The sequence below is a fragment of the Symsagittifera roscoffensis genome, chromosome 8, assembly GCF_963678635.1.
Source record: "Symsagittifera roscoffensis chromosome 8, txSymRosc1.1, whole genome shotgun sequence".
Taxonomy (NCBI): domain Eukaryota; kingdom Metazoa; phylum Xenacoelomorpha; order Acoela; family Convolutidae; genus Symsagittifera; species Symsagittifera roscoffensis.
Genome location: NC_087069.1, coordinates 20653815 through 20681807, shown reverse-complemented (window position 1 = coordinate 20681807; position 27993 = coordinate 20653815). Strand labels below are relative to the sequence as shown.

The 27993-nt window shown below is 35.9% G+C and overlaps 1 protein-coding gene across 1 annotated transcript in view; it reads left to right on the top strand.

Moving 5' to 3' along the window:
* LOC134853498 (muscle M-line assembly protein unc-89-like) overlaps positions 1-27741 on the top strand; it is a gene marked incomplete at its 3' end in the record, with an annotated part of 73412 nt that extends 45671 nt beyond the window's left edge. Inside the window, 18 exon segments of the mRNA XM_063869498.1 lie at positions 15512-15829; positions 17056-17268; positions 17553-17672; positions 18057-18223; positions 19347-19523; positions 19810-19882; positions 19973-20065; positions 20394-20615; positions 21000-21251; positions 21511-21612; positions 21735-21813; positions 22732-22837; positions 23173-23188; positions 23437-23593; positions 25667-25891; positions 26437-26580; positions 26895-27074; positions 27578-27741. Of these exon segments, the coding sequence (XP_063725568.1) occupies positions 15512-15829; positions 17056-17268; positions 17553-17672; positions 18057-18223; positions 19347-19523; positions 19810-19882; positions 19973-20065; positions 20394-20615; positions 21000-21251; positions 21511-21612; positions 21735-21813; positions 22732-22837; positions 23173-23188; positions 23437-23593; positions 25667-25891; positions 26437-26580; positions 26895-27074; positions 27578-27741 (2808 nt within the window).
* Positions 27742-27993: the final 252 nt, after the last annotated feature.

Below are 27993 nucleotides of genomic sequence, written 5' to 3'. Positions count from 1 at the left end.
TGGAGGGAAAACCAATTTTTTTTGCCGCTTTAAATGTTTTCCTTCTGTGGTCAAACGCAAAAAAAGGCGATATAAAAACCGTAACTTTTGCGGTCTGGAACATACTATGGTTTTCAGGTGAAACAGCACCAAACTGTTTTTCCTAAAATCTGCGAGATAGTTTTTTTGGCTAGCATCTCGAAAATGACGCTTTCAACAACTGCGCAAAAGTTAGGAGCCATTCGCCTTCTTTTTTTAATGATATTTGGTTTCTTTGCTTCTTTAATTTTCGCTCAGTAACAGTGAGTTTAAGAATGAATCTTTACTATTTTCATGCACTGTGCGATTTTAGCATGAAAAAACTTGCAAAACTTTTTCAAATATTTCCTACCAATTGCTTTTGTTCAGCAAAATGATGGTGAAAATTTTTCTAAAATTTGATTAATGAAATTGAACAAAAAATGTCAGTTCTGGTTTTAAAAATTTGCTTGATTATACCCGCTCTTATACTTAAGTTTTTCCCACTAATGTATTGAATTTATTTTAAAAAACTCAACTACATTCTTTTAAGTACAGAACAAGTTTTTGACAATGATTCTTACAGCATTCTAGCCCACAGCTTATGCTTATTTAATTTATCCAGGCGTTTTTACAATACGCCTTTCAGTGGGTGACAAACCGGTGAGCCAGGTTGCCACGATGTAAATTTTGACGCAAGTTTTTTAGCAAGTTTTTCTTATTTTAATAAATTGTAAAATACTTTTTGTTGAAAATTCAAATTTAAGTTTAGGTTGCCTAAATGGAAGTGCTCTGTGACTCAAAGTGAATTTTATTTGCCTTTGACATTTCAATATAACTTACAGACTAAATTTTTAAATTGAGCATGCAAAAATTAGTCCTTTAAGTTTAGGTCACATGAAAAATATCAGACATAGAGCAGGGCCATTTAGCAACCGAACCACAAACATTGATTTTTAACAAATAGTTAGAATATCTATACAATTTACCAAAGAGAAAAATACTTGCAAAAAATCTTTTAAAATTTTTACCGTGGCCACCTAGTTCAACGGTTTGACACCCACTGAAAAACTTTTGAAGAGCCAAAATTAGCTATTCAATTTTCACGGGTATTTTTTTCCAATACTGAATAAAAAATTATTGAAACTACACCAAGCCAAAAGTAAAGAAATAATTTTTTCTTGTAACATCAATTTTTCAATCTCGACTTCAAAAAGCCAAATATTCATTGAAATAATTATTATTTTGCCTGTTCTCATTCTACTTTTGTAGCTAAATTGTAGAACTCTCTTTTTACCTTTGTTTTTGTTCCAGGTTTCATTGACCTTCATCTGTTAAATGCAGCACGGTTGTGCTACATCAGTGGATATGTCGCAGCTTTAGTTACTATAGCTCTGACAGTGGTTCTGAAATTTAAAGACAATCGCCGTTGTGCTCTATCTGCCATGGTTGTATCCTAAGTTTCGAAATGAGTGATTAATTCTATGAATAAAGCGTCAGGATGATCTGCAGAATGGACATTTTTTTTCTCTGTCACACTTTCTCTTTTGGTCAATTTTGAATGAAAAAGTCTCAAAAAGGGAACTTTGGAGTAGATTAAGTATGAGAAACGCTCTTTAGGCTTCATAATTAACCTTGTAAAACCATTCTTTAGACCATTTAATTCATGTTTGATAAGAGGTGGGGGAAAGGAAAAAGAGCCGAATTATCTTATATGGGTCTTGCTGATTTTTCGTTTGTTTTTTTTTTTCAGTTAAAAAGTCTTAAAATTTGTTCACGCTCAGTTTTGATTTTTCGCGGCTTTCTTTTAAATTCAGTGAATTCCATTGTTGAAAGGAAGGCAAACTCCACTATCGAACGGCAACAATGTAAAGGTCACGAAAAACGTGATCGACTTCTAAAATCGAAATTGGAAATTAATTATCAGATTTTCCAGTGAAAAAAAAAATTGTACGTATTGATCCAGTTTTCACGAAAAAGTGTGCATCATAAGAAATTCAAAGAGCTTTTAAGCCATCTTTTTTTTCTCCGAAATTCAAAAGTTGAAAATTTTTGAAAAAACGAGTCGATTTTTTAAAGTTTCCTTGCGTTCAATACTCTTTTTCAATCGTCCGTTGGCTGTTTTTTTAAAGATTTTACTTTCTTTAACTGTTTTTATCAAACCAGTACTCTCGCACAGATAATTTTTGATTTTTTGATTCTTTCATAATAATTTCCAATGTATTCAGCAACGGAGAGCTCAAAGAATCTATTTAGTCGACCATAAAAAAGTCAACAACCTTTTTGACAGTTTTTTGCAGCACTATCCGCCTTTCTGATTAAATTTATAATGCAATTTTAACCGTAAAGACACGTAATATGGCATATTTTGCCATAGTTTTCTGGTTTCGAGTTTTATGACTTGTTTTATGACTTGAGACCATAAGCTGAGACCGATTACTTATCATTTCACAACTTAGATTGTATCCTGCTTCAATTGGGTTTGTCTCGTATTAGCCAATATTCTTTTTACGGCTTGCTTTACCGATAAAAATGTGAAGGCCACTCTAGGCTGGTCTCTGATTGGACCATGGTGTGGACTTATCTTCACTACTGTGGCTTTCGCTCTCTCACTGGGATTGTTTGTGAAGTTCTATCGCGGACAAGAAGGAGAAAAAGGCGCTCAAGAAGAAGAAAAACTTAGGCAAAGCATGCTTTAGTCTTGAAATTGAGTGCGCGTAGTTAAAAAATTCGGTATTGTTACATTTTATTTCAAGTACATTTTCGGTCAATTCTTCATAAATTTGATTCTTTGCCTATTATTTTTATTTTTTGTAGGTTCTAATGTAGTTTGGCAGTTTTGTTAAAAATTCTCAATTAACTTTTGAATAGATGTCGATTGTCTTCTAATCACAACCCAAAAAGTAGTGGTCACCCTGCTTTAACTACGCGCATTGATTTTCCCAAGTTTTGTTTACTTATAACTTTGAAATTGTTTGATTAGATCTGTTAACTCTATTGTTCAAATTGATTTTTTTCGCTCTGTCATTGAATGTTTTCAAACGAAGTGATTTTCAATTATTAAGGTCTTGTTTTTTTTGCTTTTTTCAGAATAAACGTCAGAAAAATTCGAGCTCAAATGTTTTTTTTTGTTGATTGACTTTTGATTCAAGTTAGAGTACTATAATCAAGTTAGGGTGCTATAATGAGAAAAATTTTACTTTTTTTGCTAAATAGAAGTGACATTAAGTAGTCTTTTATCAAATGTGAAATTACCGCGTAATATGAGCTTAATTTTTAGTTTCAAAAAGGTTTTTTTTTAAGGTCTTCCAGCGGAGCAAACCAAAACTTAATAACCCTGTTTCTGGTTACTATAAAAAACATGAAAGGTTACAATAGAAGCGAGCATGTGAAGTTATGAAATTTCTCCTTTTTTCTCCTTTTTTTCAGCTGTAGTTTGGCTATGCTTTTTGGCAACTAAATTTCAGGGAAAAAATGTATCGGTAATCTCATTTAGCTGATTTTGTGAAGCATTTAATTTCTTGATTTTGGTGAGTTAATTGGGCGTAACCCAATGTTGTTTTTCAATATGGACTCTGATTCGAATCTAGAGGCCAATAACTTTCACAATTTACTACGGTGGAATTAACCGTACGGTGAAATTACGATGAAATTAACCGGAAGCAAAATTTGACGAAAATTAAGCAATCGATTTAGACAAAGCTTGAAAATGGAGACATCAGACGACATAGAAAAACAGATCACAGAAGTTTGAAATAATCTTAGTTACTATGAAGTAAACGTTGCTGTAACACGAAAAATAGCTTTTTTGATTTCTGAGAACGCATTGCTGAAAATTTTCAAGTGGGTTTGATTGGTTCGTCTCATTTCGAAATGTAATTCCGAGGTCCGCAAAACACCACAGAGTTTCAGTTTTTACAATTTCAAATTTTAGTGCTGCAGTCATTTTTATGAAGCAGTGTGGAAATGCCTTCGTATGACTTTTTTTTGAAAAGTTTTCAACCAAAAAATTTGTTATCACCTCAAAAAAGCATCTGTTGGCGCTAATGAGGCTTTTAAAAATTAGATTTCTTAGTCAAAATGGCGATTGTAAATTATTAACAAACTGGGGACTTTCCCAAACCTGTTGCTGTTATACCGTTTTTTGTTGCTAGTGGTTCAAAACAGCCTGAAGAATGCAATTTGTTGGACAAAAAAAATCGACAAAAAACTTCTGAATAATACTTCTTCGAAAAAGGCAAAAAATGTTTTCAGCGCCTGATAATTTAAACGCTGCATTTATTCGCTGTGGAATGAATTTTTACCTACTGATCCAGATTTCTCAATATATGTTAATTTGTTTGAAATTAATTATCAAGAATATAAATTGTTCTTGAAATCCTAAAATTTTAAAGGCCATAACTTTTCTTTTTTCTTTCATTTTTTTCTGTTTCGTTGCGTTTATTGACTTTTTTTTACAACGGTCTCTGTTGGCTATGTTATCCAACAGGAATTAAGTTTTGCCAACTGTTTATTCCTACGTTTGGAATATGTTCTTGGGGTATTTTCAACTAGCCATTTTGACAAATTTGAAAAAAAAATCATCGCAAAGGTATTACTGTCTTGAGCTCATAATTAAAAAAATAATATCTATGCAATAATTTTTTTGTTAACTTATTGATTTGAAAATTTTAAATTGGGCGTATTTACTCACAAAATATTTCATACTTTTATGTTTGTAATAGATGTTAAAGTTTTTTCAGTGTGTTCATATAAACCAGTGGTAAAGTACTGTCAATGGTGAGAATATTAGAACAGGATTTTGTAATTGATTAGGTTGTCAAACTTAATTCTTTGTTGGAAACTTTTTTACCATCTTGTTTTTTCTGTTCTACCGCCTACGAAATTGAAAAGAGATCTAACTTGCGATTAAGAGTAATGATTGTAGTGAAGACTCTATAGGTCTTGCTAATGTTTTTTTTGTTTTTTTTTTCAGGAAAATCTTGAAAATCTCTAATAAATACAGATGTGCATTCATACATATTGATGCATTTGGGAATGCACTTAGGTTTATATGCTCTTCTTGAGTTTAATTGAAATTCATCTGCTGAAAGCAACGTAAAAAGCACTCTCCAAATACGAACGTGGAAATGCCGCAAAAAAACGTGAATCATTTCTAGTTTCGAAAGTGGAATTTCATTTTTAGAAATCCAGCGGAATAAAAACTTTACCTATTGATCCAGTTTTCTCTAGTTGGGTTCTTGTTATCAAAAAAGCGCCTATCATAAATTGTTCTAGAAATTCAATAACCTAAAAGTGCATCTACTTTTTCTTTGAAACTCGAAAGTTGAGACTTTTTGAAGAAACTCAGTATTCAGTGTTTTTTATGTTATGTTTATATCCATTACAAATTTAACCCGAATGTTTTGAACATTCGGGTTATGTTTATGTTATGTTTATATCCATTACAAATTTAACCCGAATGTTTTGAACTTTCGGGTTGAATTTGTAAATATTCGAGTAAAAAGTATAATGCTACTCATATTATTGGTTCTAAAAAATTTTGTTCCTTTGTACTATGATCTCTAGATCTACATCTTCAAAATTGAACTTTTGAAGCCTTTGATGTCCGGAAACATTTTAAAAAATAACGAAAAAGTGAAACTATAACAAGATGATGGCGATGATGCTTTCATGTTGCTTGATAACATCTCAAAAGATTTAAAAGCCGGGCTTTTTTCAGCGTTTGTGTCGGTATGCTGTTTAAGTGGCTAGAAAAACTACTAATATGCATCAAGATAGTTTTTCTTTAACTGCATCAAAATATTTCGTCTGCTCATCTGATTCTCGGCTTAGTTTCTACAACCTGGTCTATTGAAGATTTAGCTATTTTAGATTTCCAATTGTTAGCATTACCAAAGATGCAGAATTGAGGTTTTGAGGAAAAGCAGATGATTTCAACAGTAATTAAATCTTCTTTTACATTTGTATGCGTTCATAACATATCAGTGAGTGAAGATATATCTTTTGTTTATTACGCTTGTGGAGGCAATTATTTGATTTTTTTTCTGTTAAAAAGTTTTTCGGGCGAGCACTGGCTTTGTCTTAACAGGATTTGAGTGAAGCAGAATGTCGAAACATAAACGTTCAAGCAGAAACATCAAAACACGGTAAAAATATAACTCGAGCATGGTCGAAACATACCTTAAAAACGATCGTTTTGCGGTAAAACAACAACTTGTGATTTTTAAAATCAAATTTTAAAAACTATGTCTAAACGTTTTAAATGCAAAATTAAAAACAAAACATTCATAATATGAAAATTTCTTCCAAAATGAAGTTTATCTCTACAAAGCTCTTAAATTAAAAATTACGGTGCTATTTTAGATCTCATTTAGGAAAAGTTAGCCCCGGAGAGTTTTTAACCGGAGAGCACAAGACAAAAATTTTGGTTTTGGATAGCGCATGTTAATTAATATTCGTTCGAGACTGTCAAACCAATCTCGCTTGGGTCAAAAAAACGAGCGCATTTTTTTTCGGTTGAGGTGGAGTCGGAAAAAGATACATCTTAGGTCGAACAAAGTCGCGCACTTCTTTTCGTCGAGATAATTGAAACAGAGCTGGCTTGGGTCGAGCAAAGTTGAGTTTTTTTGGCCAAAAAGTCATTACACACCCTAATTTGGCCGAGATCTTCGAAAACATGAAAAAAACTGATCAATATGCTCAAAAGACACGAAATTTTGAGGAATCCGCAAGCTGATTTTCAGAACTTGTAACGAAATTTATCATATCCAGAAAAGTTTGTGAAATCCAGAATCAAGCATACTTTTATTAGTATAGTAAGTTTACGCTGTCACAGAATCTGCAATTGTAGGCGTAATCCGCAACTTTTGCATCGTATTGACATCTTTTTTGATTAAGCGGAGTATAAAATTTGTTCTTGCAACGTGAAACATTCTCAGCGAGAAAATGCAAACAATCAGATTGAAGTTTATACTAAACTCAAAGTTTGTTACTTATTCACGCGAAGTAAAAAACTTAGCGCAGACCAGGAAAACTGGCATTTTCATAACCGAATTACATTGGTAAGTCGTTTTTCGGGCGAGCACTGGCTTTGTCTTAACAGGATTTGAGTGAAGCAGAATGTCGAAACATAAACGTTCAAGCAGAAACATCAAAACACGGTAAAAATATAACTCGAGCATGGTCGAAACATACCTTAAAAACGATCGTTTTGCGGTAAAACAACAACTTGTGATTTTTAAAATCAAATTTTAAAAACTATGTCTAAACGTTTTAAATGCAAAATTAAAAACAAAACATTCATAATATGAAAATTTCTTCCAAAATGAAGTTTATCTCTACAAAGCTCTTAAATTAAAAATTACGGTGCTATTTTAGATCTCATTTAGGAAAAGTTAGCCCCGGAGAGTTTTTAACCGGAGAGCACAAGACAAAAATTTTGGTTTTGGATAGCGCATGTTAATTAATATTCGTTCGAGACTGTCAAACCAATCTCGCTTGGGTCAAAAAAACGAGCGCATTTTTTTTCGGTTGAGGTGGAGTCGGAAAAAGATACATCTTAGGTCGAACAAAGTCGCGCACTTCTTTTCGTCGAGATAATTGAAACAGAGCTGGCTTGGGTCGAGCAAAGTTGAGTTTTTTTGGCCAAAAAGTCATTACACACCCTAATTTGGCCGAGATCTTCGAAAACATGAAAAAAACTGATCAATATGCTCAAAAGACACGAAATTTTGAGGAATCCGCAAGCTGATTTTCAGAACTTGTAACGAAATTTATCATATCCAGAAAAGTTTGTGAAATCCAGAATCAAGCATACTTTTATTAGTATAGTAAGTTTACGCTGTCACAGAATCTGCAATTGTAGGCGTAATCCGCAACTTTTGCATCGTATTGACATCTTTTTTGATTAAGCGGAGTATAAAATTTGTTCTTGCAACGTGAAACATTCTCAGCGAGAAAATGCAAACAATCAGATTGAAGTTTATACTAAACTCAAAGTTTGTTACTTATTCACGCGAAGTAAAAAACTTAGCGCAGACCAGGAAAACTGGCATTTTCATAACCGAATTACATTGGTAAGTCGTTTTTCGGGCGAGCACTGGCTTTGTCTTAACAGGATTTGAGTGAAGCAGAATGTCGAAACATAAACGTTCAAGCAGAAACATCAAAACACGGTAAAAATATAACTCGAGCATGGTCGAAACATACCTTAAAAACGATCGTTTTGCGGTAAAACAACAACTTGTGATTTTTAAAATCAAATTTTAAAAACTATGTCTAAACGTTTTAAATGCAAAATTAAAAACAAAACATTCATAATATGAAAATTTCTTCCAAAATGAAGTTTATCTCTACAAAGCTCTTAAATTAAAAATTACGGTGCTATTTTAGATCTCATTTAGGAAAAGTTAGCCCCGGAGAGTTTTTAACCGGAGAGCACAAGACAAAAATTTTGGTTTTGGATAGCGCATGTTAATTAATATTCGTTCGAGACTGTCAAACCAATCTCGCTTGGGTCAAAAAAACGAGCGCATTTTTTTTCGGTTGAGGTGGAGTCGGAAAAAGATACATCTTAGGTCGAACAAAGTCGCGCACTTCTTTTCGTCGAGATAATTGAAACAGAGCTGGCTTGGGTCGAGCAAAGTTGAGTTTTTTTGGCCAAAAAGTCAGTACACACCCTAATTTGGCCGAGATCTTCGAAAACATGAAAAAAACTGATCAATATGCTCAAAAGACACGAAATTTTGAGGAATCCGCAAGCTGATTTTCAGAACTTGTAACGAAATTTATCATATCCAGAAAAGTTTGTGAAATCCAGAATCAAGCATACTTTTATTAGTATAGTAAGTTTACGCTGTCACAGAATCTGCAATTGTAGGCGTAATCCGCAAAATGTAAGCGAAATCTGCAAAATGTGCCGAAAAAAAAAACATTACACGTACTTGAGTGCAGAAACCACGCAAATCAGTGGAATCTACTTATATTCTGAACAAGTTTAAAGACTAGTCTCATGATTCCAGACACCAGTTACAGACACCAAATTGCTCGCCTATCCAGTGCACAGTTTGGCCTCGTAATGAAGATCAGTTGTTGTCACATGGAAGTACTGGTCTGACCTGCTCATATTTTTGAACATCCAAATGAGACTACTCGGTTCATATTGCGCGCCAAATACTAATAAACGTATCATTTTACGTATTAGCGAAACTTTTTTTCGATAAATTTATTTGAACTTATTTAACCTATTTCCTAGTGATCGTTTTAAGTATAATTGGCTAAGTTTACGATTTGTTTTTCAATTGTAATTCACTGCTATACATTTTGGTCATCCGTTCCCTTGATGGCTTGAAAGTCTTGAAAACTTTACAACTTAAATTTTCAAATACAAAACAGATATTAAAAGTGAATATAAAACAATCGCATTTTGCATCGAATTTTCCAAAAAAGGAGCAAACTCATTGAACCTTTACATAATATTCTACATGAGTGGACAAAACTAAGCGCAAGTTCAAGATTTTACTCTGTAAAATGCCTGTTTTCAATGTACATTTTGAACAACATTTCTTTCAAATTTCAGAAAAATTTTTACATAGACCATGAGCAAATGATCAGAGTTATTATCAGCGAAAGTATCAATATTTGGTTTCAATGACTTAACAATGTAATCTAATTCTGAAATTGCCAGTTTTACTCATCTGCAACTTTTGCATCGTATTGACATCTTTTTTGATTAAGCGGAGTATAAAATTTGTTCTTGCAACGTGAAACATTCTCAGCGAGAAAATGCAAACAATCAGATTGAAGTTTATACTAAACTCAAAGTTTGTTACTTATTCACGCGAAGTAAAAAACTTAGCGCAGACCAGGAAAACTGGCATTTTCATAACCGAATTACATTGGTAAGTCATTGAAACCAAATATTGATACTTTCACTGATGGTAACTCTAATCATTTGGTCTGAGTCTATGTAAAAAAAAATGTTGAAAGAAATGTTGAACAAAATGTACATTGAAAACAGGCTTTTTTACGGAGTAAAATTCTGAATTTGCGCTTAATTTTGTCCACTAGTGTATATCAGTTTTCACATTTTCTCAAAAATGTATGCTCCTTTGCTGAAAAGTTTGTGGAAACTCGAACTGAACTCATACAAAAACTTATGATCAATAAGAAACTTAACTTTGTTCACGTGTTATTCATGCAACTTTATTTTTTCAGTTTCAATTCACACACAGACACTCAATTTTACAAAGTTTTTTATTAAAAGATTACGGAAATGGGCAAGCGGCCTTCGGAAAAGACCCGAAAAGTTTTAATTTTTGTTACTCTTCCTCTGTTAGCGGTCGGGTTTATATTCGCTTTGATGGCCAATGGTAATGAGGCACTTTTTGTGAACCCACTTGAGAACGGACTTCCTTACAAGTTTGGACTCTGGAAGTATTGTTTGAATGGCATTTGTCGCGATTACCAGCCTGGTCTGTTTTTTTCGATGCTGAGATAAGACTAAATAGTCAGCTGAGAATAAGACAACCAATTTTCATCCTTCAAGAACCATAAACCAAATATAAGAAGGCTAAATTTGAGAATTTTGTTTATTTTGAGCTAAAATTTTGAGCTGGAAAGATTGGAAACATGTTTTTAAAACTCATATGCGAAGAAGGAAATTACGCAAGACGCAAGAACGGATTTAGGGGGGAGTGCGGACGTCTCCTCTCAGGGATTCGACCCCATGACCACCCAAAGGCCCTTCTTATTTAAGTTTTCATCTTCTAACCCTTCACAGCTCATAAAATCTTGATACGTTTTTTATCCTAAAAAAAGCACATCGTTTTTGTCTTATCTCAGTTTCCTTTTCTTCAATTGAAAAGATATACCTGTCGATCTTCATCAAATTAAAGCTGCCCGAGCTTTTTATATCATTGGGTATATAGCTGCTCTGGTTACTATAGCTGTCACGGTGGCTCTAATCTTCATTGACGATATCTATTTTGGTCTAACAGCTATGGTTGTGAACTATGTTATTTTCAGAAACACCACAACAATTTACAATAACAAAATGCGATCAAAAAGAGTAGCAATTGTTTTTGTCTAGATTGTTTGCTGCGTTTTGATGATTTCTTGATTGGTTTTTATACAGGGGCGGATTTCTGTTTTTCAGCTGTTTACGACCGACACTAAGCTTTTTCTCAAGTCAAAATATACTGCATTGAGGGGAAACTAGCGCCGAAAAAGTCGATGTTATGGCCAAACTCTTCCAAAAAAAGCCCAAAACGGCAAATTTGAACTATTATTTCAAAAAATTACCTGCGTTGCACAAATCTTTGACAAATTATGGTTTTTATGGCGTTTTTCGAGAGCTCTGGTAATAAATTTTGTTGGCCTAAAAACGGTTGACACCATTTTCCACTTTTTTGTAAATATCCCCTCTGAGAAAATCTCAGAACCGCCCCAGAATATGTACATTGCTGAGGCACAAAACTTTTGATAAGTTCGCTTTTTGGGTCGCTTTCTGATAAGTTCACATCATAGGTTCTATCCTGTATAAACTGGTGTTGCCTTGTGCTGGCTAATATCCTCTTGATGTCTGCCAACAGTGAAGGTACTGAGACCAATGTTGGATGGTCGCTTATTGTGCCCTGGGTCGGATGGTTGTTTACCGGGGGCGCGTTTACTCTTTCGATGGTGGTCTATTTCAACTTCTATCATGGTAGAGGTGGGGAGGCTTCTATTGATTGAATAAACTTGTTAATCAAACAAAGACAATTAGTTTATTCACGCCCGTGCAGTAAATAAAAACGCAGGTTCAAATGAATTGGTAAAAATTAATGACAACATTTTTTAAACGCAATTTATTGGTTTCTTGAGATCGTCATTTATCTAAAATCAGAAGCGGCTCAGGGAGGCGGATGCCCTCTTCTTCAGGGCTCGACCCCTGTCGACCCAAAGGACCCACTTTGTCTTTTCGACCCTGTTCCAAAATCAAAAAGTTTTATTGACAGTTTTTTAACGTGGAGATCGAGTTCGCTGAAAAATACATATTTTGATAACTTGAAACGTTTTGAAACTGCGTACAATACTCTGTTCCTTTAAGTATTTCCTGTTAGCTTGTCAATGTTCGTCTATGTCTAGTGATTATTTTATTCTTTAAAAAAGCTTCACATTTATGATCCTGTTTAACAGAGTTAAAATGTTACCGTGCTCTAGTTTTTCAAAACTAAATCATTGAAACTGTAGATCTAGGGGATTTCTTCTCTAGGTTCGTTCTCTCTTTCCTAACGACACCGCAAATTCGTCCCATGGGCAGTGAATTCAGTGGGGCGACCGAGATTCACTGCTATCTACAATCCCGAAAGGGTTATTTTGGTGGCAACTATTCTGTATTGTATTATGTTGCTTGCCCCTCTGTGATTTGCTCTTTGGCTGTCTTGTCTCGTCTAATCAATACAATCGCAAGAATTTCCAATGATAAGTTAATTTAGATGATTATATGTCCAATTACAGGAGGCTCTGAGTGGCCAGGATATAATCTAATAATCAAGTCAAAAGGAAAGGGTCCGCGATTTATCGGTCAAAGTGCCTAATTGCAGTGAACTTCCAACTAACTCCACTAACACTAACTATTCTCTCTCTCTCTCTCTCTCTCTCCAGAGAATCTCTGATGAGAACTAACTATCTACTGGTCTCTTACTCCGAGAACCAATTATCTGACTAAAAGAGCAATAATTGTTCTCTCTAACTAACGGAGAACCAACTATACTCTCTCTCAGTATCAATTGCTCTCTTCTCTGACTGGGAACCAACTACTCTCAATAGTAGTTAACAACTGTTCTCTTCTCTGACGAGAACTAGCTACTCTTAATGGTAGCTAACACTGTTCTGACTCTTAAAGGCTCTCCGGTACCCTCCGATTCCTTATCTTTCTTGACACTTAGTTTTAGTTAAGTCACGCCATTCCCTATCAGTCCTGACATCCGCTTAAATCACCCATCCGCACATGTTTTAAGGCTATATCCTTCCCCTTGTCACTCCTGCCACGTGCCAACTTTGGTTTCTTTTATCAATCTTTTCACACTTACTAAATACCCGGTATGCGGTAGCTGTCACAATTTGACCAAGCAAACAAAAATCATACGATTCTAATCAACCAATTCCTGAACTCAGTGACTTCAGCCCCCGAGTTCAACTAACCTCTAAACCATGCTTTGTTTACCCAGTAATCCTCCCAAGGTCTTTATTTCAATTATCCCGTTAACGTTGTTCCGATCTCCCAAGGGTAGGGGGAGGCGCTTCTCATGTGTAGCTAAATCATTCCAAGCATCTAAAGTTTCGATCTTTACTATATTCCAATCCCGCCCTTCTAGCTATTAGGGGAAGGTAGTTCGTCTATTAGGTGTCAAATTAAACCAAAAAGTCACCTTCGGGAAGCCAAGTAAATTCCACGTCTGTACATACTATTTAGGAGACCTAATTCTCGTGCTACGGTTCTATTATTATCAATTTCCTCTGGGACTACTTTTCTTTAGTCTAGTTGAAATGCTATTATTAGATCACTCGCCAAGCTAAACTGAACCCAACGTTTACCAAGTCCACTTTGAATTAAATCCACTACTCCAAGGTTGCAATGTAAGAGATATATCTCCATCAGCTTCTGCTCCAGTTCCCAGAATATAAATTTTCACCCCAACTTTTAGCAAGGTGACCCATTCTCATTTCCAGGGGTTAGGCTGTGGAATACGCCACTTTTCGGTGTTAATCTCTGGGTTTTCCTACAATTTTGGGGTCAAACGCCCAAAGGTCAACTAAAGATCACCCAGGGGTCAACTGAGGTCAAACTTCCAAATTTGGGTTTAGAATCCTATGGGGGTCCTAACTACCAAGTTTCATTCATATACCATTAATACTTCACAACTTATCCCATTTCTAAGGTCCACTATCCTTTTTTTCTGGAAAAAGGCTATTAACACCGGAAGGAGTCGCCGGAGGTTTTTCACTCACGAGGGGTCTTGTTTCGGGGTTCGTATTTTATGTCCGTTGCCGCAATAAAATCATTATGTCAACTTTCATCATTTCGCGTAAATTGCCTATTTCCGGTCTAGGGGGTGTTTTTTCAAGTGCTAATAGCTTCCGGCCCAACCGCCGGATTTGGTTCAAATTATAGTACAAGATGTATCTTGCCACTACCTATCATCCCTCCAAGTCTCAGCTACCTGCGCTCATCGGTGGCCGAGAAACGACTTCCGGAAGTTAGGAGTGGGTTTGTTTACTTAGGGCATAAAACAGGAAGTGGGGGTCTTAGGGGTCTGGGGTTCCAAACTTAAGCTTTCCTTAACTAGGCCTTCAACATACTAGAATTTGAGCCCAATACCGCCGCTAGTTTCTGAGATCTGACAGGGCCATTTACACTTCCGGGGACCGTTATCACTTGCCCCCAAGGGTCTGACGGGTCCCGATTTTTTGTATCAGCAATTCTACAGAAACCAACTGATTGAATGTTTTTGAGCACACTGAGTTTTGTGTTTAGGCGGTATGATTTTTTCCGAAAAAAAAGTAAAAAAGTTTTCGTTTCAGCTTTATGTTTTCGTAAGTTCAAATCCTAATTAGCTCGCTAAGAGGAAAAAGACAAGTCGCGTTATAAATCAGCGCCAAAATTAGCGCTTTACTTCTAATTCAAGTGTAAATATTGCTTTATAGAATTTCCAGCACAAAAAAAACTACGTTCTAGTGGTCCAGTTCTTTTAAGTTTGTCAAAAACAAGTCAATGCAGCACAAATCAGCAGCAAATATTTTAGAATTTGCAGCAAATAATCGCTGGGGACAAAGTTTTGAATTTTGCGTCTATAACGTACGAAGACCGCCCGCATCAGGGCGACGCCTTGAATGCTCCGACTTTTTTTTTTCAATGACTTAATATACAAAAAGTGAAAAAAATAGGTACAAATTAGCATATAGTATTGTTTTGATTAATCGTATACAGCAGGCCTCAGATCAGGTAGGAACATTTTCTAAGTTGGCTTATGTCGTCGCTTACGCGTTAACAGAACGAAATTGCTCCCGCGTTTTTTGTCCTTTTTTGACTTTTTTAGTCAAGCGATGTCCGTTTTTGACTTTGTTTGACTTTACTGGACTTTTTTGACAAAACCGAACACAATTTTTCTGTCGTTTTTCTTAGTAAGAACTGTTTTTCTCCATACCACATAGAATCAATCAACATGCTGTTGACTCCGTCTTCGGATTTTTGGTTTGGTATTAACTCTTCGCATTCTAGACTGAATTTTTTTGGTGACATCTTGTTTTTTTTTGTTTTCGTGTAAATTTTTGATCATTGTGTTATTTTTGAGGCTAAACTCGGTCAAGCTGCGGTAGACATGAAGCTACAGATCAAATGAGATACATAAAACTTCAACCTTATCTTTCTTATGGCAGGGGATCAAATACTCGTTCTGATTATCTGAAAAACGAATGCCTTTTGCCACTTTTCTAACGTATGTCTTCATTTTTTTTATTTTTTTTTCAGCTGGGTTGTGTACCTGCCTACATCCTGAAAAGTGTGGAAGACCTCAACAAAAACAACACCTCCCCCTCGAATGTTCAAGACTCATCCTACTTCCAACTCTCCCCCAAGAGCCAACAACAAAGGGGGGACTCGGCTGAAAACTCTTCAGTGTCTGTACCCGATGTGCAGATGTCGGAGATTGGGGAGGGGGGAGGAGCAAGTGGAGGAGGGGGCTCATCTGGTAGGGATGAGAAAGAGTATCCGAACCATATAAGGAAGAGAAAGGCGAATCAAAATGACTCAGCGAGCAGCGAGACGGATGACAGAACTTCAGGAGAGGTAAATATTTAATTCTTTTTTCCATTATTTTTTTTATCTGACGTCATCCTCAATGTTTCAACCTCCTAATGCTACCCCCGCCGCCATACGAATCGTATAGTGGAGTTCATCCTCTAAAAGGGTAGGAATAAACAAAATGAAGAGTGTGTTATTTTCTTCCCAATTAGACTTCCTCAAAGCAAGCTCGTACGTGGTCAACTTTAGTACCATATTAAAGCACTATTGTTCGTGATTCCAATCGGATTCCAAAAATTTTAATCGAAAAGTTCTCTCAGTTTCGAGAAAAACTGATCTGAGTAGGTCAAGTGCTAACGCATTTTGGAGGCCTTCTGGTCGTTATTAGGATTCTGAAAAACAATTAAAAAATTCTCCTAAAGTTGAGGAAAATTTGTCTGCATAGCTTCTGTTTTCAGAGTCAATTAGACTATTCAGTTTGAAAAAAGGCTGCTCTCCAAATCATTAAGTTGTTTTTCAGTTGTACGTTTTTTACATATTATGACTACTCGTCTTAATATTTTTCATTTAGGTCATTGACTAGGACAATTAACAGGAATTTTTGACCAATAAATGGTTTAAGAAAAAAGATTTTTGTATTTTGTAGTTTTTAAAATTAAGTGAGAATCAACGGAGCAACCGTCTATCCTTGTTTATCATATCAAACTGGTGATATATTTTTTATTATATATCGGATAGTTTTTTTCTTTTTTTCAAGAAAGTTTTAAGAAGCTAAAATTACAGTTTTTACGGCTAGACTCTTTGGTTTTTTAAGTTTACATCAGAGTCAATTGCTATTAGAACGCAGATTAAACGTTCCGTTATATTTAAATAAATTACACCTGACTTCTTGTTTCAAAAAGAATTTTTTGGAACCACGATTACTGATAAATTACTTGCCCTGTTAACGAAGTTTCTAGATTTGCGTTAGTTTTTCGTGACAATCATAAAATGTTTATAGAAGTTTGGAAGCACAAAAATAAAAAAAAACCCAATCAATTGTAACTTTGAGTGGTAAGCGCGCCAAAATATTGCGACAGGGTTTTTCAAAAATTGCTAACAAAATGGGATCTTGATAGTGTTAATGGCGAGCGCGGAAATTTTGAATTTATGTTAGATATTCCGATCCCCCTCGAAAAACCTAATGATGAAAATGTAAGTTAACAACTTGCAAACTTTTATAAAATTAGTTTCATAGGCATAAAAAAGCAAATCTACTGGATTAATTTCAGTTCTTCGAGCTGTACCGGTCGATTGCCAACTACCAACCGGCATCTTCATCTGGCCAGGCAGGGGGAGGGACTACAGGTAGCAGCAGTGGAGCCCCCTCCCCCGATGACAGTATCTGGCTGAGCGAGGGTCAGTTTGTGGAAGTGCTGGACAATTCTAATGCTAATAAGTGGATGGTGAGGACTAAGGCGTCCAAAAACAGTCCTGTCAGAATTGTGAGTCGTATTTTATCGCTATTTTAAATTTCATATTTCCATTTTTTTTCTTCAATTTCTGATATAATGAAAATTAGCGATATAACCTACAGCATAAGCATGAAAAATTTGGAGATATTTGAAACTACTACAGAAAAAAAAACACAATAATTGAGATTACTTCAGATGATTTTGATCTATGACTTGAGAAACTTTGTGTTCATTTCAAAGGAGTGAGCATAACAACCAGGAATATCTGATAGTTAGTATTGAAACGGTTACTGAAACTTGTTTTGCGTCTTTAGGGCTGGGTTCCTTCGAGTTTTCTGGAAAAAGTGCTGGACACTATTGAGCTGAAGAGGCCTGGTTCCTGGAACTTTGACTCAGAAAGTTCAGAAGCTGCTCACAACACTCTCAAAAAACAGGTTTGAGTCCAAAACTATTTAAAAAAATTGAACTAACAACTTTGTGTGAAATATAGTGGATCCATCTTTATTGTCGCAACCTATCAAAGAATAATAGACTGCTGCCTTTCTTTTTTTAATTTTTAGTATTTTTTTTATTAAACGAACTTCTTTTTTGATCTGAGGTTTGTTTTATTACATTCATAAGCTCACTATCGCTTCTGAAATCCTTGGACACATTTATCTACACATTTTTTCAGCTACTAAGTCCAGTTGCAAATGATGCCTACACAACACAACATTCAGTCAAATCAAGTGTTATTGTGGTATCCAGCGCCAAGCGCGTCTGGGCCTTAGAAACGAATTCCAGTAAAAGCTGTTTTAAGTTCGACCTCCTTGTTTTAGGTGTCTCAGATTGGAGTAGGTGGTGTGCATGGAAGCAGTGGGAGCCAGTTGGCCAGAGGCAGAGTGGCCACCAGTGCACACAATCTACTCATCACATCCACCGCATCATCATCATCACCGTCAGCCAGTATGCAGAACAACGACGAGACAGCCGAGAACAAACTGAGGTAACAAAAGTAGATGGTGGATGCTGTAGCGGATTTAGGGGGACGCTTTTTTCTGGGATTCGACACCCTTTGTACTATTTTGAGATAACTATTTCTAGCTTACGAACCGTATAAATTGTCTTAAGGCGCCAATAAAAAAAATCTAAAAAAAAAATAAAACAAAAATTGTTTTATTGTTCTACGGCGCCAATATTTACTAACTTTGAGGGGGAAGCGGGCGCCGGAAAAAAAAACTGGATTTTAGGTCAAAATTTACCAAAAAGTGCCTAAAAATTCCTTTTTGGCCTGTTTTTTTTTAAATTTTGCCTGCGGCGCAGAAAAATTGGCCAAAACAAGGTTTTTTCAGTGCTTTGGGAGAGCTAACTCGGAAAAAAAAATTAGTCAACCTAAAAAAAAGGTTAATAAATTTTCTAATTTGTTTTGAAATTCCGCTCACCTCCACCGCTTAATTTAAGCCGCTTACAATAGCCTATTTATGCTTAATTTTAGTTTTAATCGATTATAACTAGTTTCTGGAGTTTTACTAACGCCATTTTGAGAATCAAAAACTCAGAAATGATCAAAAACATTTCAGCGTAAAAAATGAAAAAATAACTTTTTTGATTTGTTTTATGATTTTTTTCTTTGTCTAGTCATTTTTCTTCAACAACTGTTGTCCAGTTTGCGCTTTTTACTGTGACTGTCGAATAAACCTAGTTTGTTAGCTTGTAGTTTTTTTGTTCAGGTTCATTTATCACACCACGCAGAAAAAAAAACAGCATTAATTTGAAAAAAAGGAAGTGTCCTTTTTAAGACTATGGTCGGAACATTCTGTGCTACATGCACAGTAACCGGCTATCCTTGTTATGAGATAATTTTGTCCAGCAGAGCAGTTGTTTGCGACTCAAGGTTGTTTATTTTTGCGTCTAGTAGTATTGATTTCGTTTTATTCTGACTAACTAATGTCAAAAATGTCAATCGCGTTTGTTTTTGTCAGTGAGTCTCAAAATACTTAAAGTTTTTTGCTTTTGTTTCTTGAACTTTTCAAAGAATGATTACGTTTTGATAATCACTGCCTTGAGATGTCTGCATAAAAGTTACCATACGTTTTTAAGCAGTCAACTCATTTTTTCCTCTCTCCCAGGATGGCCATGCACGAACTGTTCACGACTGAGGAGGCGTATGTGAGTGATCTGAAGACGATAGTGGACAAATTTATGCCTGCCATCAAGTCCCCCTCCGCCCCCTCTGTGTTGAGAGACAAGGGGGCACAGCAGAGACTGTTCCTTAATGTGGATAAGATATACGAGTTCAACAGCACGTGAGAGCCATAGATCTATATTCAATAGTTCAACGGAAACTTTTTTCCTGCTAGGAAAGGTTATAACATAATTTTGGGAACTAAACTGAGGAAATGTAAAACCTTAAAGTAGACAATTTAAGAACATGAGAAGAATTTAAGTTACACTGGCGAGCGTAGAAAAAAGTGGAAAATCATATTTGTCAAATGATCGGTATCAAAAAATTTATTATAGTCAAACTCGATTGGGCAAGTTTTGTGGAAAAATTTAAAAGAATTTTATAATAATTTGTAATATTGCTTCTAGAATGTTCCTACCAGATTTAAGGAAGTACAAAAACATGCAACCCGAGGAGGTCGGCAACTGTTTCCTCAACTGGGTTAGTAGCTCATAATATCATCAGTTCTCATCTCTATAACTTATATTTTATTTCTAAAATCAGTAAATGAATTCGGTTTTTCCTTTTCAGCAAGACTCGTTTGAGATGTATGTGGAATACTGCCAGCATAAAGAGAGTGCACACAAGTTCCTATCCACCACTGTCGTCAAAAACTACTTCGACGTTAGTGAAATTATTCGACATAACAGAAAAACGTTTTTCATTACCATTGTTTATTTCGAGTTTTCTGAAAAACCTAAAAAATCATGCTTTTTGTGGAAAATTTAGATTGTTTTCTTAGCTTTCTTAGAGATCAGACGAATATTTCCCAAGTTTTTTTCCCAAGTCTTTGTCTTCTAATTAAATTTTTGTTTAAAAAAACGTCTCGAAAACCAAAATTGTTGCCTGGTAATACCAAGCAGGGACACTTTATGGGCATTCATGGAATCCCAGCCGAAATGAATTCGACATAAGCTTAGATACCCGTCAATTGAGCCAACATTTTTTTCAGGACAACTTACGTCGCCTAGGAGTGAAACTAGACCTTGGAACTTATCTAATCAAACCAGTGCAGAGAATAACCAAGTACCACTTAGTTCTGAAGGAGATTCTGAAGTATGCCTCTAAGCTGAAGAGAGACACTGGAGCTATAGAGAGGGCTCTGGCTGTGATGATTGAACTGCCGGCTAAGGCGAACAATCTCATGCAGATTGACAGCATTGTTGAGTGTCCTGTGAGTTACAAAAAATAGTGATTATCATTCCTTGATTCAGAATTGAGCACATTTTTCGAGAAAAATCGCATGAAAATTGATGTAATGTTCTTGATTGATACTGTTGCTCGCAGTTTCATCCAATTCAATTAAAGTATAGGTTAATATAATAAAAAACAATAGATGCTCAAAATTAAAAGGTTCGTGAATCTAAGAGCATGCAATGGTGTATGGATTGTGAGATTTCATAGCTGTTCGAGAATTTCTAGTCCAAATTGGCTGCCACGATTTAAAAAAACTCTTACGGAAAAGCGGCTAATACGATATTTGGTCGCAGAAAAATTGCGGATATTGCATACAAACAATTATTCTCTTATAAAAAACAAACAATTTGTTTATTTACAGTTTGGACTTGACAAAGTGGGTGCCCTGATCATGATCGATGACGTCACAGTGTGGGAGTCGAAACCCCGCACCCAGGGCAAAGAGCGGACCCTCTTCCTATTCCGACACATGATACTGTTCACTAAGAAGAAGATGGACGGCAAGAGTCACCATCATGGGGGAGGAGGGGGAGGGGGAGGGGGAAGTGGAGGGGGTAGTAGTGGGGGCAGTCCGGCTGCGTCGCCGGTGTACTGCTACAAGAAACACATGCAGGTACAAGAGTCAAGCGCTTGAGCAATTAGTTTTTTTTTAGTTCATTTGTTTTTATTTAATCACTCTTTCAAAAAAAAACAATTTTGTTACGGGCTAACATTTAATTGTTATCTTTGAGAAAAAATTTTTGTCCTTTACGTATAAAGTTCTTGTAATTTTAATATTTTAAAACTTTTATTTTTCCAGAATCACGAAACACATTTCCCTTTGAATACTACTTTTTCCAATTCCTTAGTGATTCATATTTTTTTCAAATTAGGTAGCGGGAGTGGGTATTAACTTCAAGGACAAAGATGACAAGCGGAGATTTGAGTTGTACATGGGAAGACGCGAAGTCACTACAAACTTCTCTATCATACAGGTAAACTTGAAGTAAAAACTGATAGCCAAAAATTCAATTGATGAAACTTTAAATTGTTTCTGATCTATCGCAAGATGTTTATATGATTTTTATGAATAATAGTTTTATATCACAATGTTTAGGCTAAATCTTTCTACAAGAAGGAAGCATGGGTCAAAGAGATTTTGACTCTACAAGCCAAAGACAACGAAGAAATCCAAGGTAAGAAACCTCAGCTCATTACAAGTAACAAAATTTCGTGTTACAATAGAACTTTGCTCAGGGGCGGATTTAGGGGGGGGGGCGGGGGGGGGGGGCGGACGCCCCCTCCTCAGGGATTCGACCCCCTGCCGACCCAAAGGGTCCCCCCTTTGATACTTTTTCAGAAATCCATTTTTGGCCGACCGACCCTAAAATTTTTCTAAAGGCGCCTTTGGCGCCAATATATACCAACTTTGAGGGGGAGCGCGCGCCAAAAAAAAACGCTATTTTTTTGTCAAAATTTTTCAAAAAGTGCCCAAAAACGGCTTTTTTGACTGTTTTTTCAAAAATTTGACTGCGGCGCAGAAAAGTTTGCCAAAATAGGGGCAAAACAGTGCTTTGGGAGAGCTCGAAAAATCAATTTGGTCGACCTAAAAAAAAAAAAAGGTCGTCAAAATTTTGGAAAATTTTTTGAAAATCCGCCCCCCCCCCCCTCGAGAAAATCCTAGATCCGCCCCTGACTTTGCTAATTGATTTTTGTTTGACTTGAGTATTAAATAGCGACGCTTGCTATTCTCAAAAACCAGGCGTGGATCTAGGATTTTCTCAAGGGGGCGGATTTTCAAAAAAAAATTGAAAATTTTGTCGACCTTTTTTTTAAAACAGGCCAAGAAAGGCGTTTTTAGGCACTTATTGGAAAATATTGACCAAAAAAGCGCGTTTTTTCGGCGCGCGCTCCCCCCTCCAAATTGGTATACATTGGCGCTTTTAGAAAATTTAGGGTCAGTCAGCCAAAAATGGATATCTCAAAATAGTACAAAGGGGGACCCCGCCCGCCCTGAATCTGCTACTGTCAAAAATTATCAAAAATAAGTTAACTGTCAGTCAATTTTTTTTATAAATCCGTCTCGACATAAATGGAGACAAAATTTGTTTCAGACATGCGTTCCAAGGCCAAAAGGAGGACGAGGATGAGTGAACCATTGCCTAGTCACGTGGCATCAGGATTCGACAGTCTCTACCGCAAACTGGGAGAATCTGCCAAGTGAGTTATATATTGATTACTGTTAACTGAAAGCAAAGTTTTCAGTTTTAATTATTCAGTTTTTGACACAATTTTTTAACAATTTTGTAATTGAAGGAGTTTCAAGCTTTGGATCTACCCTATAAAAGAGTAATTCAACGGTTAAATATATACAAATTTTCCGTCTATAATACCAAATTAACCCAACCGTCTCTTCTCTATCTGACAATACGGGACATCTATATGGATTTCAGAGATACAATTGTACAGCAAAAGCTTACATCAAACTTTGATACCATTTTTCAAAAATTCTTTCCAAAGTATGTTGTGTCAAGCTAAACGCTTAATATTTTTAGGGAAACGGACAAAACGGTAATGTCCACAAATCTTATAAACTAATCAATGTAATGACAATTTGTGTGATTTCACATTAATTTAAAATAAATCATTGATAAATAAATTAAATTTGGAATAATGACTTTTCAATGATCGCTCAGTTTAAAAAATGGCCATACTTTTATCGTATCAGATGTACCAAAGTAACTCATTAACTCAAAATAAAACTGTTAATTAGTTTTCAAAATTAATTAATAACTTTGAAAACTAAATGACCTTTCTAGGTGGACGATACAGTAACTGGTTCCATTTTTGGCATTGTATACCCATGTGGTCCAGGGTTCCAGGCAGGCGACAATGTCCAAATCATAGATGTCCCCTCCTCCGAACCCCCCAGTTTGCAAGGCTTATTTTCACCATCTACGGCCAGAAAAAGAACAGGTGCTGTATATCTAACATTTGCATATAGCTTCATTGAAAGCATTCGAGACCCGCGTTGAGTTATACCAAAATCATGTTTCGACTTCTGGTCGAGCACTCACGAAACATGCCCTGATTTGGTCAAGTTCAATAAAAAAGCTAAAACATGTTTGAAACCTTTCCCATTTTTCGTCCAGCACCATCAATCTGTTTTGAACTTTTAATTTTGCAGTTTTTGAATCAAAAATGAAACTTCGGGCTACAACGCAGTAAAAAAAGTTATGTATGGTGAGTTTTTAAGATACAAATAAAAGTTTGTTCTGAGTTTTTGAGACCTAAGGCATTTTGCAATAAAACAAAGCATTTTTATGAGCATTCTTTAAAATACAAACCTCAATTTCATCGTTTTTGATGCCAGCGGAAAAACGGGAGACAGTAAAAATTCAACTAAATGTATTTTTTTAATCACGCATTGAGTGACGGATGGCTGCAATAAATTCATCTGGATCAAAAGTTACCGTTACTGTTTTCGCCCAAGAAGCCGAAACATACCCGACTTCTTTGATGCGGTCAAAATCTACGTGGCTTGGTTCGAGGAAAGTTTTTTTTTGTTCGAGAAAAGTAAAATTCAGCGAAATCATTCGAAACATTTTTGGCTTGGGTCTAACAAAAGCGAGCTCATTCTTTCTATGTCACAAAAATGGAAATATACCCAAATTTGGTTGAGATAGTCGCCACATATCAGATTTCTCTTGCGTGCTTTTTTGGTTGAGAAAGATTAAAAAACACTCAACAGTTGAAAAACGATTTCATTCAAGACGGAAAGATACTCGGAGAAACGATATCTTTTTTAAATGTAATGAACTTAGTGAAAACTCTTTTATAGATCTTGCTGATTTTTTTGTTTTTTTTTCAGGAAAAAGTCTAAATGTTTGCTCACGCTCAAATTTGATTTTTCGCGTTTGGCTTGTGATTTTTTTTTAAATTTCACTGCATTTCCATTTTTAAGAGGAGGGCAAACTCCACTATTGAACAGCAAATGCGTAAAGGTCACAAAAAACGTGATCGACTTCTAATTTCGAAAATGGAAATCAATTATCACATTTCCCAGCGAAATAAAAGTTTCACCTGTTGATCCAGTTTTCTCAAATTGGGCTAATTTTTGTTAAAAAAAAACTGTTCATCATAAAAAAAACTGTTTGTTTTTCAGTTTCCTTTCAGTTGGCTATGTTAGTGTAGTTGCCAATTATATAACCCATAAATACTACAATTTTTTCGCTCATTATCAAACTCTTTCAAATTTATTTTGAACTCTTATGTTCCGTCCATTGAGAATGGAGCGGAATTCTGTCACGAGTGTGTTTTTTATGTTTTCTACTCAAAACCATGTCACAAACATTCTATGCATTTTTCAGTCGTGATTGAAAAATTTAGTTTTAGTCAATTTTCAAATTAGTAAAGCGATCTACTGGGCCTTTTAAGGAGCTACATGCTCAAAATTAGACTAAAAAACTTTCATTTAAGTAGTGAGCAATTTCTTGAGAGTTTATTCCAATAAAACAAACCAGTTTTAAAAGCTTTGTTTAGCGCGTCCTTGGCAATGAAACTCGTGTTAAGAACAAAAAACTTAATCTATAGAAAAAATTCGAAATAGTTGAAGACTTTTCCTCTGAAAATTTGTTTGCATTTTTGTTTGTGAAATATTTTTGGATAGAGCTGTTGTAGATTCTACCGAGGTCACAAAAAATCTACGCGTTCGTTTATTTATTTCATCACATCATTCACTACCTGTTTTTTTTCTTCTTGGACAATAACCGGCTCTCCATGTTGCAAACTGAGAATTTGTTTTTTTTTTCTGTAAACTATATTTATTGCAAAATTAAAAAGTATGAATTTTACCAAGAATCGAGTCTTGAAATGGCCTGATTTTTGCGTTTGATTTCATTCGTTTTTTAGCTATAATTTAAGAAAACTTTTTATGATTTTACATGAGATTTCGAATAATCATTAATGGTGTGAGCAATAAATTGGCTGTTTTTTATCCTTCTTCATTAATTTTTTGCCCATTGAAAAAAAAAATGGTTTTATTTGTAGGAGACCAAGATAATTCTAGAAGAAGTGAACCTCCAATTCCCACCTCTCCTACGTCTCCAACCTCCCCTGTCAGTGCTTCTGGATCAACCAAGAGTATCCCAGGTGCAGTGGGAGGGGCAGATTTGTTAGTGTGGGTGAAGGCAGTGTCAGGGGGGAAGGTGGGGGAGTGTGCCCAGATTAAGAGGGACTGTCTGACCAAACGACAGCAGATAGTCGACGATAGTAGTTAGTCATCTTGTGGTCTAAATCTATCTTTCAAATCAGGGGCGGACATCGGATTTTCAAAAATTTTGTCCTTTTTGTAGGTCCACAAAACTGATTTTCCGAGCGCTCGCAGAACATTATCTATAAAGACCCCCTTATTTTGGATAAAGCAGGCCAAAAGCGCTTTTAGGCACTTTTGGGGAATGGTGATTAAAAAGTCACGTTTTTCCAGAGGCGCCAGAGGGTCAATCAGGCAAAAATACAAATCTTAAAATAGTACAAATGGGGGTAGATTTCGGTCGGCAGGGGGTCCAATCCCTGGGGGAAGGGGCGTCCCCCCTAAAACTGCTACTGTTACAAATCTTGCTCAGAAATACACCCATCTGTGCATGCAAATAAACAGACTTCAGTTAATTATAGTTGTTCGTGGGTTAAGATATAGTTCAGAGCTTCGTAAATTTAAAATTTACCGAAATTGCTCCGCTGGAGAAAAATACGGAAAAACTCATTATCAATTCTATGGAAAACTTGACTATTGACATTTTATGATTTATCTTTATTTGCAGCCACTGCGCAGTTTCTGAAGGTGATCAAGGACCAGGAGGTGAATGAGGGTGGACTGCTGGAGTTAGATGTAGTGGTGGTGGACAGGACAGTCACTTCAGTCTCCTGGCTCAAGGGCGAGGATCTACTCTCGAGAACCTCTTCCGGTGGGGGAAATTAATTTGCACTTCTCTATTTGGGTATTTGGGTCAAGTTTCTTTTTTTAGCTAGCAGCCAGAGTTCTAATCTGAAGGTTAATTATTTAGATTTAACCAAGCTATGACTAGCTTAGATAAGGTCACCTTCAGTAGTTTTTTTCTTTCATCAGAAAAGCAGAGTACCTTTTTTTGAAAAAATTGAATTTTTTCAAAAATTCAGTTTTTCAGTATATAGTTTTCTACTAGGCGACTGTGATTTTGTTTCATTCATATAATTTTTATCAGAGTAAAAAGTTTCAAATCTCTCTTTATTTACTTTCCAGTGGGTGATCTGTGTTGGCGTAATGAGCGAGACCCCAGACTGGCTTTTGAGAGTAACTTCCAGACAGGGGAGCACCGGATGAGTATCAGCGAGTGTGTGTTGAGTGACAGTGGACAGTACAAGTGCAAGGCACAGTCCCCCCACTGCGCCACATCATGCTCCGCGCAAGTCAATGTATTAAGTAAGTATAAGGGGGGTATTACATGGGGGAGTACAAGGGGGATGTACATTGGTGGAATTGCATGGGGGGTTAGGTTACATTGAGACCTGCTATGCTCGTTTTTTTATCTTTCATTTATTTTGTCAAAAACTTTGTGATAAAAAGATTGAGCCTCTAAATGGTTTTTGCGATCCCAATTTTCTTGAAATCATTCTGAATTTGTTTTCAAAAAATGTTTTCAGCACTAATTACGGAGAAAATTTGGAAGAAAATGTGAAACTTTTGAGATAATTAGTCCTGTCAAAAGGGCGTTGATCAAACATAATAAGAATTTCTGCGTAAATCATGCATCGATGAAAGAATAAATTTTCAAAAGTTTAAATGATACCTTTTTTCCGAGTCGATGAAACGCATTTTCCCAGCTTAATACACTCCTTGTTTAGCAAAGAAAAAAGAAAAAATAAGGCCAAACTCAACGGTGTCTTCAATATTATTTAACAAAAACCTCTTTTTTTAATTTTCAGAATCCATCAAGCCCTCTGCGGGGAGCGAGACTACCCTGTCTCAGATTTTCTCCCACACTCTGAAGAGACACAAGAAGAGCAGGACAGCAGACATCCAGCTGGTCAGACCCAAGATATCCAGGGCAGCCAGCACAAACCTGTCTGATATCAGCGGGGCAGGGAAGGTAAGAGTGTGTAGCTTAGATGTCTTCACGCATTTCTCCTCTCTTAAATTTAGTGGTACATTTCGCCCCTCACACATTTAACCCCTAAAATCGTACACGCAAAGTACCGTTATAATTGTGGGGCAAAATGTGGGAGGGGCGAAATGTGCCACATTCGTTCTGAATTGTAAAAAAAAAGAAAGAAACTAGAAAAGTTACTCTCTAAAACGTGGACTGGATGGAGCGCAGGTGGATTGCAATTTTTAATTTAAA